This window comes from Cotesia glomerata, linkage group LG8 (assembly GCF_020080835.1).
Source record: "Cotesia glomerata isolate CgM1 linkage group LG8, MPM_Cglom_v2.3, whole genome shotgun sequence".
Taxonomy (NCBI): domain Eukaryota; kingdom Metazoa; phylum Arthropoda; class Insecta; order Hymenoptera; family Braconidae; genus Cotesia; species Cotesia glomerata.
This window is the reverse complement of record NC_058165.1, coordinates 9,892,536-9,909,531: the sequence shown is the minus strand read 5'-3', so window position 1 is coordinate 9,909,531 and position 16,996 is coordinate 9,892,536. Positions and strand designations below refer to the sequence as shown.

At 30.8% G+C, this 16,996-nt stretch overlaps 2 protein-coding genes, 1 long non-coding RNA gene and 1 other non-coding gene across 6 annotated transcripts; 2 read left to right on the top strand and 2 right to left on the bottom strand.

Moving 5' to 3' along the window:
• Positions 1-703: 703 nt before the first annotated feature.
• Positions 704-4,807, top strand: LOC123270549 (general transcription and DNA repair factor IIH helicase subunit XPB). Its single transcript, XM_044736659.1, has 6 exons — positions 704-935; positions 1,012-1,220; positions 1,404-1,514; positions 2,501-2,650; positions 2,728-4,473; positions 4,588-4,807. The coding sequence occupies exons 1-6, from the start codon at positions 905-907 to the stop codon at positions 4,708-4,710; spliced, it is 2,370 nt and encodes a 789-aa protein (XP_044592594.1). The 5' UTR covers positions 704-904; the 3' UTR covers positions 4,711-4,807.
• A 2,114-nt stretch (positions 4,808-6,921) lies between these two features.
• On the bottom strand, positions 6,922-7,754 carry LOC123270422. Its single transcript, XR_006510598.1, has 2 exons — positions 7,181-7,754; positions 6,922-7,118 (listed from the first exon to the last, which is right to left on the bottom strand). It is a non-coding gene; the product is annotated as an uncharacterized LOC123270422 (long non-coding RNA).
• A 647-nt stretch (positions 7,755-8,401) lies between these two features.
• On the top strand, positions 8,402-8,474 carry Trnam-cau. Its single transcript has one exon. It is a non-coding gene; the product is annotated as a tRNA-Met (tRNA).
• A 4,154-nt stretch (positions 8,475-12,628) lies between these two features.
• On the bottom strand, positions 12,629-15,133 carry LOC123270647 (RNA-binding protein NOB1). Of its 3 annotated transcripts, none has more exons than XM_044736783.1 (4): positions 14,969-15,133; positions 13,940-14,072; positions 13,601-13,876; positions 12,629-13,558 (listed from the first exon to the last, which is right to left on the bottom strand). In XM_044736783.1, exons 1-4 carry the CDS (start codon positions 15,038-15,040, stop codon positions 12,651-12,653), a joined length of 1,389 nt encoding a protein of 462 aa, XP_044592718.1. In that variant the 5' UTR covers positions 15,041-15,133; the 3' UTR covers positions 12,629-12,650. The 3 variants fall into 3 exon arrangements, with proteins under 3 accessions (XP_044592718.1, XP_044592719.1, XP_044592717.1); XM_044736784.1 differs by having other exon boundaries at positions 12,629-13,312; XM_044736782.1 differs by having other exon boundaries at positions 12,629-13,876.
• Between the last annotated feature and the right edge of the window lie 1,863 nt (positions 15,134-16,996).

Genomic DNA, 16,996 nt, shown 5'->3' with positions numbered 1-16,996 from the left:
GCTAATGTGTCATCACAATTTTAAATGACATTAAAGTTAGCAGTCACTTAACCATTTTTTAATTTTTTTTAATAAACATATTTTTTCAAGAAAATTAATTTAAAAGAATTGCATTTTTTATTTTTTTAAATTTCTACGTGTCAATTTTTTTTGCCATAATTTATTTGTTAAAAAAACTCTTAAAATTATCAAAATCTGCTAAATTATTTTTCATTAATTTTAAATTAAATATGTAAAAATAAACTTTTAAAAATATTTGAGTACAAACTAAAAAAAAAAATTTTTTTTTCTGTAATAATAATTACATTAATTAAATTAAATATTTAATAATAAATGTTTTTAAAAAAGTTTAATTCAAGACTAAAAAAAATTTTCGTATCACGTTAAATAATTAAAAAAAAATAAAGATATTGATCACTACGAAAATTTTAATTGTCGAGTACTGATTATTTATATTCAGTATCGTATTAATATTTAACAAGTACTTACATATTTATTTATTTTAATATATTCATTGAGGCTCAATTGCAGAAAATGTATCTGAAATTTTATTTTCCCATATTGCATTGTAAATTTTTAAATTTATTACATTTAATGCGGCAACTCTTTGATGAGAAATCTAGAACTCGTTGTTACCGACATAATTTCAACAACAGAGTGGAGCGCCACTTGCAGAATAATAATAATAAATATTTTCATAACTTTCAACACTACGCACGAAACTCAGATGCAACATGCGGAGATCTAAGCTCCGAGACTTAACATTGATAGCCGTTGTGTTGAAATTAAAAAAAGTCATAATAATAGACTGATTGTTTTTAAAGTTATTAAAGTATTTATATCCATATGACATCTATATTTAAATATTTAATTGTTTATTGAACTTAAATATAAAAATCTAAAAATGGGACCACCAAAACGTGTCAAGAAAGAAGGTAGCTTTAAATTATTTATTATTTAAGTATTTTTGGTGATTGATAAAATAATAAAAACACATAAAATTTTAAATAGATCGGGCGAAGTCAAAAAAACGCAAAGAAGAGGAAGATTTTCTTGATGATGAATTCGGTGATAGTATTGACACTGATGGTATACCAGATGCTGCCAAAAATGATGCTGAGAAAGTGGATCAAAATACAGCAGAGGATGAATTTGGTGCTAAAGATTACCGGGAACAGATGATATTAAAGCCAGATAATGCACTGAGACCTCTATGGGTTGTATGTCCTTTTTCTATTTTTTTTAATTTACAATAAAACATTTTATTGTTATTAATTATGTTGGTCATCTGTTTGGGTTATCCGAACATTCTAGTTTATTATTTTTTAGATACTTGATGTGTTGATAGAATATCATTGTCATTGAAAATAATAAAATTATGGCTAGTAATTTTTAATTTACAGGCACCAAATGGTCATATTTTTCTGGAATCATTTTCACCAGTTTATAGACACGCTCATGATTTTTTGATTGCGATATCAGAGCCTGTTTGTCGTCCTGAACATATTCATGAGGTAAATTTTATTATTTTTTTTTTCTAACCAAACAATTAATACTTATATGATACTGTAATTGAGAGACATCGGATAATTTTTAGAAATTTCTTGACTAATAATTTATACCTAAAAAAATTTGTTTAAAAAATTCCATCTTTAGTTAAGCTCTAAAAAAATGATACTGAAGTTTTATTTATTTATTTCTTTGAAAAAGACCTAACAGCCAAGGACAAGTAACAAGGTTACTTAATTTTACATCTTATATAAAAATTATAAATTTTTACATTATAATACATAAATGTTTAGTTACAAAATAGTTTATACAATTAGATACAATAACTTTTGATTTAATCAATATCTATTTTGTAGCTAACATCACTTAGGAAACAGCGGCAAAAGACCATTTATTAATAGTTAATACAATTTGCTTAGCAATCAGTAACTTATATTAAATAATCATATTAATTACATTCAATGGTTTAAAGAAAAATTAGGAAAATGAAAAAGTCAAAACGTCAAGTTAGCTGACAACTGTCAATTTTTTTGAATTCTTATAACAAATCAACTACAATAATAAAAAAGCTTTTTAAAATTTCCACTAATTAATTTTTTTTTTAATTTTCACATGTGAAATTTTTTAAAAAATTTCTTTTTTTTTTATAAATTTTATTGCTATAAAATTCTAAAAAAATTTCTAATGTCTGTCAACTTCAGTGTGATCTAAAAAAATTATAAATGCAATTTTTTAAAAATAATTTTCTACCCCTGGTTTATTTTTTAAGAAAAATCAAAAAATTGTTACGTGTCTGTCAATTTTAATTTCATATACTTATTAATATATAATAGACTGACTTTGATCTGAGCACGCATCTGTAAGCTCCATACCTTAGTTTTTATTTATAAGATTACCAAGCGAATATTTTTCTTGAATAAATTTTTCTTTATTATTATTGATCAATAAATTTATAATTTTTCATAAAAAAAAAAAATTTTTGTTGTTTCAGTACAAATTAACAGCTTACTCACTATACGCTGCAGTAAGTGTTGGATTGCAAACTCACGATATAATTGAGTACCTAAAAAGATTAAGCAAAACAAGTATTCCTGATGGTATAGTTGAATTCATACAACTATGTACCTTATCATACGGTAAAGTAAGTATTAAAATAATTAACTTACTTTATATTATTACAGTAATTACAACTGTTATCTTCAATTTATTTTTTTTCAGGTAAAATTAGTTTTAAAGCATAACAAGTATTTTGTGGAATCCCCATTTCCAGATGTACTTCAAAAATTACTGAAAGACCCAGTGATTCAAGAATGTCGCTTGCGTAAAAAAGTCGAAGATACCGAAAAGGACGGTTTGATAACCAACGTACAAACCAAAGTAGCAGCAATGCAGTTTGGCGCTAAACCACTGGTAGTTCAGCCGACAACTAGTATCACGACTACTGCTGAGAATCCGAAACCAGAAGAAGTAGCCCCTGTACCTGAAGATATTACAACATTTCTTGAAAAAATGGACAAAGAAGATGAGGATGACGAAGATCCACAGCTCAAAATAGTCAGTTTTGAAGTTAATCAAGAAAAAATAGAAATCATACAGAAACGTTGTATCGAATTAGAATATCCTTTATTAGCCGAATATGATTTTCGTAATGATACTGTGAATCCTGATATCAATATTGACTTGAAGCCGTCAGCAGTACTGCGTCCGTATCAGGAAAAAAGTTTGCGTAAAATGTTTGGTAATGGACGTGCTCGTTCTGGTGTTATTGTATTACCGTGCGGTGCTGGTAAAAGTTTAGTTGGTGTCACAGCATGTTGCACGGTACGTAAACGCGCCCTTGTACTTTGCAATTCTGGTGTATCAGTTGAACAATGGAAGCAACAGTTCAAAATGTGGTCGACTGCTGATGATTCGATGATATGTCGTTTTACTAGTGAAGCCAAAGATAAGCCGATGGGTTGCGGAATATTAATAACAACCTATTCGATGATAACACACTCGCAAAAACGTTCATGGGAAGCTGAGCAGACGATGAAGTGGTTGCAGGAACAAGAATGGGGTATTATGGTCTTAGATGAAGTACATACAATTCCAGCCAAAATGTTTCGACGAGTATTGACCATTGTACAGTCGCATTGTAAATTAGGTTTGACTGCTACATTATTGCGTGAAGATGATAAGATTGCAGATCTGAATTTCTTGATCGGTCCCAAACTGTATGAAGCTAATTGGTTAGAATTGCAAAAACGTGGATTTATTGCACGAGTGCAGTGTGCTGAGGTTTGGTGTCCTATGACTCCGGAATTCTATCGTGAATATTTAGGCCATAAAATGAGTAAAAAGATGTTGCTGTATGTAATGAACCCCAATAAATTTCGCGCTTGTCAATATCTAATGCGTTACCATGAGAGACGTGGTGACAAAACCATTGTTTTCTCGGACAATGTATTCGCATTGATACATTACGCCAAAACATTAAACAGACCATTTATTTACGGTCCAACAAATCAAAGTGAACGGATCAATATTCTACAGAATTTTAAATATAATACTAACATAAATACGATATTTGTTAGTAAGGTTGCAGATACCTCGTTTGATTTGCCGGAAGCAAATGTTTTAATACAAATTTCAGCGCACGGAGGATCTAGAAGGCAAGAAGCGCAACGTTTAGGACGTATTTTAAGAGCTAAAAAAGGTGCTATTGCTGAAGATTATAATGCATTCTTTTATACATTAGTATCTCAGGACACTGTTGAAATGAATTACTCGAGAAAACGTCAACGGTTTCTTGTTAACCAAGGATATGCATACAAAGTTATTACTAAATTGTCAGGGATGGACCAAGAGCCAGATATGTTTTATAATACCAAAGAAGATCAGGGTACATTATTACAAAAAGTTTTGTTAGCTAATGATTCAGATGCCGATGAAGAGAAGATTCCGGGAGAAGGTTCTCGGCCGGTAAGTTATTCTTACTACTGTTTTGAATTTTATAATGTTGTTGTAAATTTACTTATGTAATAGTAAAAAAAATTAACGAGTAATAATGTCGATTGTTCTCTTTTCTTTTTACAGACTATGAGAAGAGCTGGAAATATATCATCAATGTCTGGAGCAGACGATGCGGTTTACTATGAATTTAAAAAACCATCATCTTCCACGGCGAAACATCCATTGTTTAAAAAGTTTAGGTCGTAATTTTAATAATGAAGATCAATTTTTCTAACTGTTAATACAATAAAGTTCTTAAAATGTATCTGATTTATTTTGACGAATAAATTTGATACTCAACGAACTAAAAGTGGAAATATTAAATAAATTATGGTCCGTGATAAATTTACGCTAAAGTCCAGGCCTTCACAGGTATAAAGAATTATAATTTTTCGGCGAAAAAATGTAAATAATAATGCAAAACGTGCATTTTTATCGGATAGGGTCTAAGATAACATCGAACCTAAGTCCGTCAATGATGATTTAAATTACTTGAATAATATTTATTTAAAGTGAGTTATAAGAATACATCGTCTGTTACAGTGTTGATAAATCAATTAGAAATAAATTATTAAAATTAAAAAATACAGTGTAAATTCCATGTATGTCACTCGATTTAACGACAAACTCCCTAAAGTGTCGAAATCACTTGGCTTTAGTTGGTTTAGCTTGTCTTCCATACAATGATACACTATATAGCATTACACCTACTCTCAATAACGACAACAATTAAGTAATAAAAAGTACCTTAAGTTGCCAAAATTAGTAAAAACTGCGCAGCTGTGTACGTTGTCTATGTATAATAGGATGGGCCAAAAAAGATGACTAACTTTTTCTTTTTTAATTAACATATTTCTTGTCGACCTGTGTCATGTGAGCATCCCACAAGAGATCATTTAACAATTGAAAACAGATTTTCGGTAACTGACAGACTTCAAGTAATTTGAGTTTTCGTTTGCTATTCAATGTAATGGCCGCGTTCAAGTTTACTAAGTTCTTGGCAGATCTTAGCATATCTTGTAGTAACAACTTAAAGTAACTATATTGTTTTTTTAAAAAATCTATAATAAAACAATGCAAGGTATATTTATTTAAGTGTGTCTAAATATTAATTTTTTGGTAGATAAAGTCAACCCTACTTAGAACTTAGTAAACCTGAACGCAGCCAATGACTTTGATTTTCTGGAAATTTATCTATAGATTTATCTATAGAACTCAAAGTGGTGTTACGTTCTGAGAAAATTAAGTTTTCCCAGATAACAAAATTTTTAATAGTTCTTCAGGTTTGACCGTGTTGAGAAAGTCGATACTTGAGGTAGGTCATGTCATTGATTCCTCTGTGAAGTGCTTTTAATTTTTTTATTTTTAGATAATACTTTTGATTTACCTGCCGACAAGTAGGTAATGGATAAAGAGTCTGAACGCTATTAGGCGCCTCAGGGTGGAACTGCTGATAAGCGCTTACATTTTTAGGGTAGTAATGATGAAACCTTATAGAATAGAATAACTGAACGCTGATAAGCGTGAAGGAACCTGGGTTGAACGCTAAAAAATTTTCTCAACCCTGGGGTAAGGATTTGAGAATTTCCCATAGTAATTAATCAACAGTTAATTCAAAATTTATTAATAAGGTATAGGCAGGTTCAGCCTCGGACCAGCAGATATTGCTTCTCGGCTAAATCCTCGGACTGACTGCTCCAGAAGAAGTTTGGAGACAGAATGTTTATTGCTATCAGGAATAGAATCGGACATAAAATAGAGTTTTGAAACACCCCTGTGGTAGTACTAACTGGTCTTGACGCAACTTTTAAAATATATAAAGGGGTCAATAAAAAAAAAAAAAAAAAAAAAAAAACATAAATGCAAAAGAAAGGTAATTAGATTCATTATTCAACTTTTTTCTACTGTTATCTACATCATTACAATCGTAAAAGTTGATAAACTTGTGTTATCCGCGGATTGGTGGTAGTATCAACGTTTGAAAATATGATCGGCAATATAGGTAATAATTGTCCAGGATAGTTAAGATAGGGAAGTACTAATTATTGCTTGAAATGGTTGTCATGAGGGTATTGGTGAAATTTTATCTTTGTAACAATATATTTGCGTCGGAATAACATATTGACAAGGTGCCCAATCCATTTAGGAATAGAAGGCAAAACGAAAGAGCAGACAAACTGTCAAATGAAGCCAGACTCACTGGCGAGCTACTGGAATTAAAACTAAGCTATGCAGTCTACTACAGAATGATGCAAACAAAATATTAAATGAAATAATCAGAAACGAAGATTTCAAAAGATTGGGATTGACGTACCAAAAATTCAAAAATACAGTCAAACAATGACAAAAAAGCATGGTTTGAAAATAAAAACCTCAAAAGAATAACAATAATTGAATTCAATTTATATTGTGCTTTTGTTTACCCAGGCACTCAGCTGTTCGCCATTGCACCCAGAGCTTACGAAGGGCAATTCCAATTCTCTAATTAACTATTGCAATCTATTATTGTTTTTGAGTTTACATGATAGGGGAGCCATGATTGCAGAGTCTCAATGCCAAAAAAATTACTGTAATAGCGCCCTGTACTCACTGATATATCGGGAAGAGCTGAGTGTCTGGCATCTTCGTTATTAGGTCCACTTTAGCGAGCCACCTAACGATTAGCTAGGCCCTCTACCTCTTTCGTCAGCTCAATTTTGCCCGTACCGCTGGATTACAGTACTGGGACTTCTTGGGTCCGAAATTATGTTCCAGGAGGTTACTGTGCGTGCATTATGGTCCACCCTACAGATCCTACTATATAGAATAAGGCACTTTACAATGGAGCATGTCTGTGATCCAAGGGCAACGTTAGTGGTGAAGGACCCTCTTACTTTGACATGTTGGCGTTCATCAAAGTGAGAGGTCTTCAGATGTTATTTGATCCATACGGTTACATCCCCGGGCCTTGCAGTGGTCCTCGCTGGTGACAACAGAGAGATCCTCTTTGCTGACCCAGCTAATGTGACGATAGGGCTCTACAATAGATTCGAACAAATGATGGGGTCCCTCTATGGAGGTATAGGGGGACCTACGGAAGGTAGAGGTAAATAAAGTAGAAGGTACCCTCCATAGGCCCCTTATATTTTCATTTTTTAATAAAGTAAGCGCCACTTTTAACTTTGTTCAAAAACAGTCCACAGATCACCACCATATGTGGCTGACAATATTATGCACGTAAATATTATTGTGAAAAAATAATAACAATAATACTAATTAACAGAATGAGATCTGGACACATATGTGCCAATGAGTACTTACACAGAATCCAAATTAAAAGCGACCCCACAAGCGACTGTGAATACGAAACACAGGATCTAAACCACCTTTTCTTTAACTGCGACTTATAGCTAAAAAAACATTCGAAAATCTGTCAATTTCTAAAACAAGAAAAAAGTACAAACATGCTATGACATCCGAAACTTAGCCTTTACAGAAAACGTGAAAATTCATAATATAATTGCATCACATAGTTTGCCATAGATATCAAAAAAATAACTAATCTCTGCCACATAAAAATAGACGACGATAATAACACATAATTTAAAATATTCGCGGGATATACGCTCGCCCCCTATAACATATACTAACCGCATCACAAACATTGGCTGTACTAGACTCTCCAAGGGCCAGCTAAGTGGAACTCAGAAATTATGGAGGGTAGAAGTAAGTCAGCAATGAAAAAGAAAATAGAAACACATTGATAAATGAGTTATTCTATTAAAAAATGATTTTTTTTTGTTTTCCGAAAATCTCGTAGATTAATCCCTAATAAAACAATTTTTTTGATGAAAACCATTCCTTTTTTTTTCTACAAAGGTGTGATTAATGTAGGAAATACTCTTTTATGCTCCCAGTTGCTTCGGTAGCGCAGTAGGCAGCGCGTAAGTCTCATAATCTTAAGGTCGTGAGTTCGATCCTCACCCGGAGCATTATTTTTGCCAAAATTTTGAATTTGAAAAGTTAAAAAATGACTTATTAAGGGGGTATTCTGGTCTAGAAATTTGAAAAAATCGATTTTTTTTTTGCATATTTTCAAAGTTTAGACCCTTAAAAATATGTCCTTAAATGAATTTTTCAAAATTCGAATTATTTTCGAAGATACAGTCGATTTTGTGACGCAGCATCTAAGCCGGCCGATCGTCGCGAATCACACAATAAACAGTGGCAGTTCCTGGAAGACTTGAGCACTCGTTCTTTCCAAGAACTCTTTTGTTTTCGACATAAGCCTTCATATATATTCAATATATATTTTTATACTTCTATATATACCTTTATACATACTTAATATACTAGGAATATACATACTAAATATACCAGGAACTGTTCAATGCGAAAGTTATAATGTTGATATTGTTTATCATTTATTATTCTGTTCAGTTTAGTTTCAATCTTGAAGCGAAGTAGACAAGTGCTCTGTGGATAGTTTTGTGAAATAATAAATTTTGTTTTTTTTATTTGCTTAAAAACGGATAGAAAAAGTGCGCGGGGAGCAGTAGTCGTCCAGATAGGCACAAGAAGAAACGATTTTCATCAAATCAATTTACCGCTGAAAAAGATTGTAGTTATACGAGTGCTTCCGCAGCAAAGTTAAAAAAGTTTGGAGATGAGGAAATAGTTATTAACAAAAATTTTGGGTACTGTCTTCTGGAATTTTTCTCAGTTTTTCAAACTCTCTCAACTTTAATTGTGTGTGCTACCTGCAAAGAAGAAATTAAATTTTCTCAAACGGCACCACGCGGTTTAGGATTTAAAATTACATTACAGTGCAGTTGTGAAAATGTTCGATACATTCAATCATGTCCGTTGGTGAACAAAGCTTATGAAATTAATCGCCGGATCGTTACAGCTATGAGACTTTTAGGAGTAGGAAGAGAAGGAATAAATATTTTTTGTAGTGTCATGGATATATGCAAAGGTTTATGTATCAGTACTTACTACAGTTGTCTTGATAATTTTTACATACAGCCGCAAGTGCAATTTACGATCAGCTAATATCAAAAGCTGTAAAAGAAGAGCAAGAATTATTATCAGAATTTGAGCCTAATGAAAATCCAAAACACTTGACGGTTTCTGGAGATGGCACCTGGAAGAAGCGAGGGTTTACTTCACTTTTTGGCGTTACAACCCTTATTGGTAAATACAGTAAAAAAGTTATCGATACTGTCGTAAAATCTAGTTTTTGCCAAGGCTGTAACTTGTGGTAAGAAAAGAAGAAATCTGATCCTCAAGCTTATCAAGATTGGTATGAGGAACATGAAGATTCATGTGCCATCAATCATCGGGGAAGTGCTGGGAAAATGGAGGTAGATGCTGTTGTCGAGATGTTCAACAGATCGGTCGAGAAGCACGGGGTAAAGTACATAAAATATATTGGAGATGGAGACTCCAAGACATTTAAAGGTATTCTTGATATCAACCCGTATGATGATGATCCAGTCGTAGAAAAAAAAGAGTGTGTTGGGCATGTCCAGAAACGTATGGGTTCCAGGTTGCGTAAAGCAAAAAAAGACAATAGTGGTATTGGCGGCAGAGGAGCTGGTAAATTGACAGATAAAGTAATCCATGAGTTGAGTTTATACTACGGTCTGGCAATTCGTCGGCATCCTGATTGTTTGCAGAGTATGAAGAATGAAATATGGGCTACTTATTATCATAAAAGTTCAAGCGATAAGAATCCACAACACATGTACTGCCCAACTGGTTCGTCAAGCTAGTGTAAATGGCAACAAGCCTCAGCTGAGAACACTCTTGAAGAGTTTGTCCACGAACATCCCCCCCTGGATGAAAAAGTACTGAAAGTAATTGAGCCCATTTATACCAGTTTATCGTCTGACGATTTACTACATCGATGTTTGGGATCCGAAACTCAAAATAACAATGAATCGCTCAATTCATTAATATGGACTTTTGCTCCCAAGCATATTCACGCTGGATCTCAAACAATTCAAATTGCGAATTATTTAGCTGTTGCCATTTTTAATGAAGGTTATTTACCCATCTTAAAAATGATGGAACTTATGGGCATCACCGTTGGTACTGAAGCTCATTCATTTGCTATCAGACGTAACGAAGTTCGGATTGAGCGCTCCGAGCTACGAGCTACTGCTGCTTCCAAAGAAGGCAGAACAGCTCGATTAGCTGAAAGAACTTCACAAAACATCGAATATGAAGTTGAGGAAGGCCCAATGTATGGATCTGGAATCGCCGATTAATCCAAAGTGAGTATTGAATGTTATTATACGAGTTATTCTACTATAATTGTTTCTCAAACTTTAAACGCGTTTTTCTCAAAACTACTTTTTTTGAAGTGGTTGACATGATATCTCAAGTTCTACCCGACCGATTCTTTTGAAATTTGGTGGGAATCTTCTTTATATATCTCTCTATCGCGTCTGCCTTGGATTTTAAAAAATTTCAATTTGGAGTATTTTTAAAAAATTCGAAAAGGTCAAAAAAAGGGGGTAAAAAAAAATTGATATTTCATGTCGACGCCATTTTGTGAATTTTTTTTTTTTTCTTGACTAAGGTCAACGCGATAGCGACATCTTTACAGATTGAGAATTTTTCAAATTTTTTTGTTTCAGATCACTACAAGGGCTGGAATCATGTCAACCAGGGTGCACCGTTTTTTTTGTAGCCCCCACTTCACCGACCTGTAATTTGTCCAATTTATCATTTTTTTTTCAATTTTTTTTTATATTCTTGAAACGTTAATAAACATCATATAAAAAAACCTATAGTAAAAATGTTCTTAATTTTTTTTTTATGTTAGTTTGAAAAATGCCTAAAATTTAGGCTTCTAGACCAGAATACCCCCTTAAATCGTTTGGCTCCAAAAAGCACACATATAAACATGAAATGTTAAATATTTGTCTTGAACTAGGACAAAAATCTTCAAATTTCAAAAGTAATTGGAAATTAACGTAATTAAAACTATCCAATTCTATAAATTATCTTGTATTAGAAAAAAAATGCCCATTGTATGAGCTGCAGATGCTTTTGACAATAACTACTAACAAAATTTTTGTCCTCGAATTCATTTCCAAATAATTATTACTGAATTAATTATCATAAACAAAATAAGGTAAAGTACCCAGTAGCTGTTCAGGAACCAGTACCTGCCTGTTTCGTCTAGCAGTAAAGATAGTTTGTTAATTTTTAAACATATTTTATTTATAGGTATATTTTTTAACTGAAACTTTTATTGTTAGAAAAACTTTATCATTAGAAAATATTTTTAGACTGTTTATGGTCATAAGCCTATTTTCGTCTCTTTGAGCTATTGAATATTCTTTTAAACAGTTTTCTCCCTAGAATTTGCTGTACCTCATTTGAAGCTGAACCTTTCAGTTTAAAATTTTAAATACTATCGTAAATTTAGGGATTCAGTATCCTTGAGTTTCTTTTTTATTATCTTTTTAATGCATCCGACGACGAATATTTTTTCTAATCTGTAAGAAAATTTTTCTGTCAACCATGTGCATAACATCTGTTTTCAACTTATTCTCTCTACCTTCAAATTATTTCTTTACGCCTACAATTTTAAGCTACCAATAATTTTGCACAAATAATGTAACCACACCTATCGACCTTTTCCTCATTTCCTCAAACTGTAACCTCTGACTGTATTATCTCAAACAAAAATCGTCAGTCAGTCATCTACTCACAAGACAACTATATCGTCTATTTATCTATCGACAATTTATCAACTATCTATCTGTCGACAATTTATCAATTATCTATTAATCAACCATTAGTCTGAAAATATTAACAAAAGAGTGTAATTTTACATTATCAATAATGTATTTGTCAATAAATCGCTAAGAGTAGAAATTACTCCTGTGTCTTCAAATTCAACAATTCAATTGAAATATCCTTACTCCAGTAAATTGTAGTTAGGAATTAAACACTGCCCACTCTGTGAATTTGTATATCTATATTTACAAATGCAAATATACAAATACATGGAATGAGCAGGTACTGTTTCCTAAACAGCTACTGGGTACTTTACTTTACTTGGTATTTAAAATTAGAAAAAAAAAAAAAAAAAAAAAAAACAAAAGATAAAAATACTATAGAAATATAAAGGTGAAAATTTCACAAATTTATTTTCTTTTTTTTTTACACTCATTAGGATTTTTTTTCATCCAGTACTTATGACCGGCATGGTTAGATCTAATCCCAAGCATAGCTGATTTTGAAAAGACATCTCTCGTTACAAAAGGAGAGTAACCAGCAATATAATCATCATTAAGTGGATTATTCTTCATCCTAGCTAATTTTGATACTCTTTGATCTGGTACAGGTTGGTCAGCAGAAAGAATGGGGTTGACTGCGTGTTTACCACCTTTTGGTGTCGGCAATGAGAATCTTTTTCCACGCACCGGCAATTGTTTCTTATAATTGATGTGAATATGTTCAACACCATTTTCGTCTACGGACACCGCGACTTTTTTTAACGTCTTCAATCCGCAATTGGGACAGAAAACCAAATCCATACGGCTTGTTTTCTTATAACAAGCGTGACAACGGAAGATGAAAGTTCTCAGTTGTTTGATAACTCGTCCATCAAGAGCCGCAACATGCATGCCCATCTGCATTAGTACATTTTGCATTGCAAAATCTGTTGTCATACATGCTACTTTCACCGATTCCTCTGATAATGTGTCTGCGTCCATCATCTTTTTGGCTTTAACAATGTTACTGGGAGTTATCCAACCAGCTTCGTCACTGTCTTCATCTTCATCCTGATCCTTATAATCATCATCATCATCTGCAGACTGATTTTTAACAGGGGCTAGAATGTCATCAACAGTGTGATTCTCATCATCCAATTTAATTTCTTCAGTATTACAATCTAAATTTTTAAATTTCTCAGCCAGATCTGCTGGATCTATTTGTTCTAAATCTGAAATATCTTTTGAATCATCTCCACTTAATTCAGATAATTCTGATTTGACTCGATCATCCTCGTTGATGGAATTAATTTGATCTACTAAAGTTTGATATTTTTCATCATGATCATCATTATCATCATCAACATTATCATTATCATTATCATCATCATCATCATCATCATCATCTTCATCTTCATCTTCACTGTCATTATTACTGTTTTCACCACCTTTAGGATTAAAAAACCCAGCGATACATTTAGGATGAGCTAAAGGCTCTGATTTCTTTAACGGAAGTGTTTTAGCAGTAGTTGGAGCTGATGTGATGTCATCTTTACCAATTTTTTCAATATGTAATTGCAATGTGAGTGCAATAACTTTTATATCTGTCGATGATAAACTTTTATAATCTCCAGTTTTCTTCGCGAATTCAGTTACTGAAAAAAAATATAATTACATTTAGAATTTAATTTCACAGCATGTTTTTAGTAAAAAATTACCTGTTTTAATGTGTTCAGGATCAGCATCTTTAACTTGAAGATCGTAAGGAAGGACAATTAATCTTCGAAGTTGCCTTTTACTTTTGACTTCTGCTGTAACACTTTCTTCAGTAATTACATTAACTGCTACTTTCTGCAATGAATAATAATTAATATAAACATATATTAAAGATAATGATAATCGGTACAATCTACAAGAAGGCACCAATAGATTATTTAGATGGTGTGAACTAGATAAGCTAAAAATTAATGTTAAGAAGTGTGCTTTATAGTTATGCATGGATGTCTAATCTTAGATCCAGTTAATAGTTATCAGATAGAGAAATTAAAAAGTAACCAAACAAAGTTTGTCAATCATATAAGGTATATGAGCAATAGAAGGAATATTATTACGAATCGGCAACAGGCCTACGAATATACAAGCTTTAGATCTCTTGCTGCGAGAAGAAAGTATTTGAAATTGAACTGTGGCTTAAGTTTGTAGTGCCTCACAATAGTTTGAAAACATCAAGAATTAAAACAACAAAAACAATAGCAATGGGAATAAATTGTTATATGTATTTTTTATTTCTATTTAGTTAAAAATTATTATAATCTTGTGTTATTATCTTAATATCGTTTGTTCTGACCATTAATTTATTTATTTATCATTTACCTTTAAATATTAATGATACTGAAATTAAAAGACATCTTATAACTTTTCAGATTTTCACAACAATTAAATTACTATGAAAAAATTTAGTAAAAGAATTCCAAATGTATAAATTAAAAAAACTTATGTGGACAAATTTTCAAAAGTATTATTTTTATCATAATTGATTTGTTATAAAAATTTAAGAAATTGTCAAATGTCGGCTTATCTGTGTCATAAATATATATTGTATTTAATAAATAATGTATAATTGTCGAATGGCGTTAATAAACAAATAAATAAATAAATTGTTTTCTAACAATCACGTGTCAAACTCTTAACCTCGAAACTAAGAAAACAAATTTATACAAAAAAAAATCTATTTACTAAATTATTACCTGCAGTGGTACATTTTTAATAAATGCACTAGTATCAACAATTAAATGCTCAACTTTATTAGTGGAAAACATTTTTATGTAATTTCATAAAATCAACACGTGTTTTACAATAAATATGCGTTAATTTTATCCAATTTGTGTTGATTAATTTTTACACTACTATACCTATAACTATTGTTATTATTTTTGTATTAAAACTTATTTTCATCAAAGCGACCTCATCGAATACGCTTGCGCTGATTTAAAAAATTTAGTGTCTAAAAAACTTACATATTAAAAGAAATAAAATCGTGAATTTAAAAAACAAAAAACACAAAATAAAAAAAAAAATTTCAAATTTTATGTTTGAAAAATAAAACTATACATAACATAATGACCCTGAAGTTAGCAGACACCCGCCATTTTTAAAATAAAAAAACCTGTAATTTGGAAAAAAAAAAAATTTTTTTTAATTTTGAAAAAATACTCGTCTAGATTTTTGAATTTTCTAAACGAGTATTTTTTTCAAAAGATCAAATAATAAATATTCGAGTTATAATTTGAAAATAAATTTTATGATTAAGTATTTTTCATTTAAAAATTTTTACAAATTTAATTACTTTCTGATTTTTATTTATAATTTTCCGAAATCTAGACGAGTATTTTTTTTATTTTTCAGCCTGAAATTCACCGAAAACCGCTATTTTTTAAAAAAATATCTTGTAATTTAAAAAAAAAACAAAAATTTTCAAATTAAAAAAAATACTCGTGTAGATTTGGCAATATTCTGAACGAGTATTTTTTTTTTATATTCATAATTTTTTTTGAAAAAAAAATCATTTGAAAAAAAAAATTTTTAAAAAAATTGAAATTTTTTTTTTTTTTTTTCAAATTTCTTAAAAAATCGATCTTTTTGACGGAAAAAATAAAGATTTTTGAGAAAAAAAAATTTTTTCATTCAGAAAAAGAATAAAAATCAAAAAATTGCTTACAATGGTGATTTTTGCGAAAACAAAGATTTTGAAGCTTCGAGGCACTATGAAAATAAAATCGCAACGCTTTGAATTTTTCAGAGATTTTAGGGGACATTTTAAGGTTGGAAAATTACCGACAATATCCTTCGTTTATCCATTTTATCCAAAGTTATACGAAGATATCCAAATATCCTTATAATTATGCGAATTTTTGTCTTTTTTTCAGTCAAAGTTTTCGATTCAAAAAAATTTTTTTCGTCAAAAGACGTTCACAGTATCTTATAAAGAATATTGTGTAGTTTCCAAAACTCTCCTTGGATTTTCTATACAATCATCATTTCTAGAGATATTTATTATCAAAGTCAAGAAGCACTGTTTTGCTTTGATTCGCGATAACTCCGCGGCAAATCATCGTACAGGCTTTCCGATAACGTCAAATTGAATGGCATTAAATTTTTCAAAAGAGTTTTTGAGTAAAACAAGAGAAAAAAATTTTTTGAAGCCTGTAGACTTTTTTTTAGACGAGAAAAAATTTATAAATTTTTTTTTTGTAGTTTCCTTAGGATTTCTCAGAACCCAAACATGATAAAAAATTTTCATGGTCGTATAGGAAAACTAGACATTCGGAGCTACAATTTGCTTTTTTTTTTTTTTACTGTACGATCATTTTAATCGGAGTTACAGCTCGTTGAAAATCACTCAAAAATTTAGAATCTTTTTGATATCCCTTAATTTTTTTGACTAGTGTATAAATTTATGTTATTCAAATGAAAAAAGTTATGAATATGAAAAAAAAAAAAAATACTCGTTCAGAAAAATGACAAATCTACACGAGTATTTTTTTTTAATTTGAAAATTTTTGTTTTTTTAAAAATGACGAGATATTTTTTAAAAAAATAGCGGTTTTCGGTGAATTTCAGGCTGAAAATTTGGAAAAGTGAAAAATAAAAAAAATATTCGTCTAGATTTCGGAAAATTATAAATAAACATCAGAAAGTAATTAAATTTGTAAAAATTTTTAAATGAAAAATACTTAATCATAAAATTTAATTTCAAATTATAACTCGAATATTTA

Coding starts and splice junctions, on each gene's coding strand:
- LOC123270549 (XM_044736659.1), top strand. CDS start 905: ATGGGACCACCAAAACGTGTCAAGAAAGAAG. Junction 1,221..1,403: donor CACTGAGACCTCTATGGGTT/GTATGTCCTTTT, acceptor TTTAATTTACAG/GCACCAAATGGTCATATTTT. Junction 2,651..2,727: donor GTACCTTATCATACGGTAAA/GTAAGTATTAAA, acceptor ATTTTTTTTCAG/GTAAAATTAGTTTTAAAGCA.
- LOC123270647 (XM_044736782.1), bottom strand. CDS start 15,040: ATGTTTTCCACTAATAAAGTTGAGCATTTAATTGTTGATACTAGTGCA. Junction 14,073..14,968: donor TTAAAAATGTACCACTGCAG/GTAATAATTTAG, acceptor TATTCATTGCAG/AAAGTAGCAGTTAATGTAAT. Junction 13,877..13,939: donor TCCTGAACACATTAAAACAG/GTAATTTTTTAC, acceptor ATTTTTTTTCAG/TAACTGAATTCGCGAAGAAA.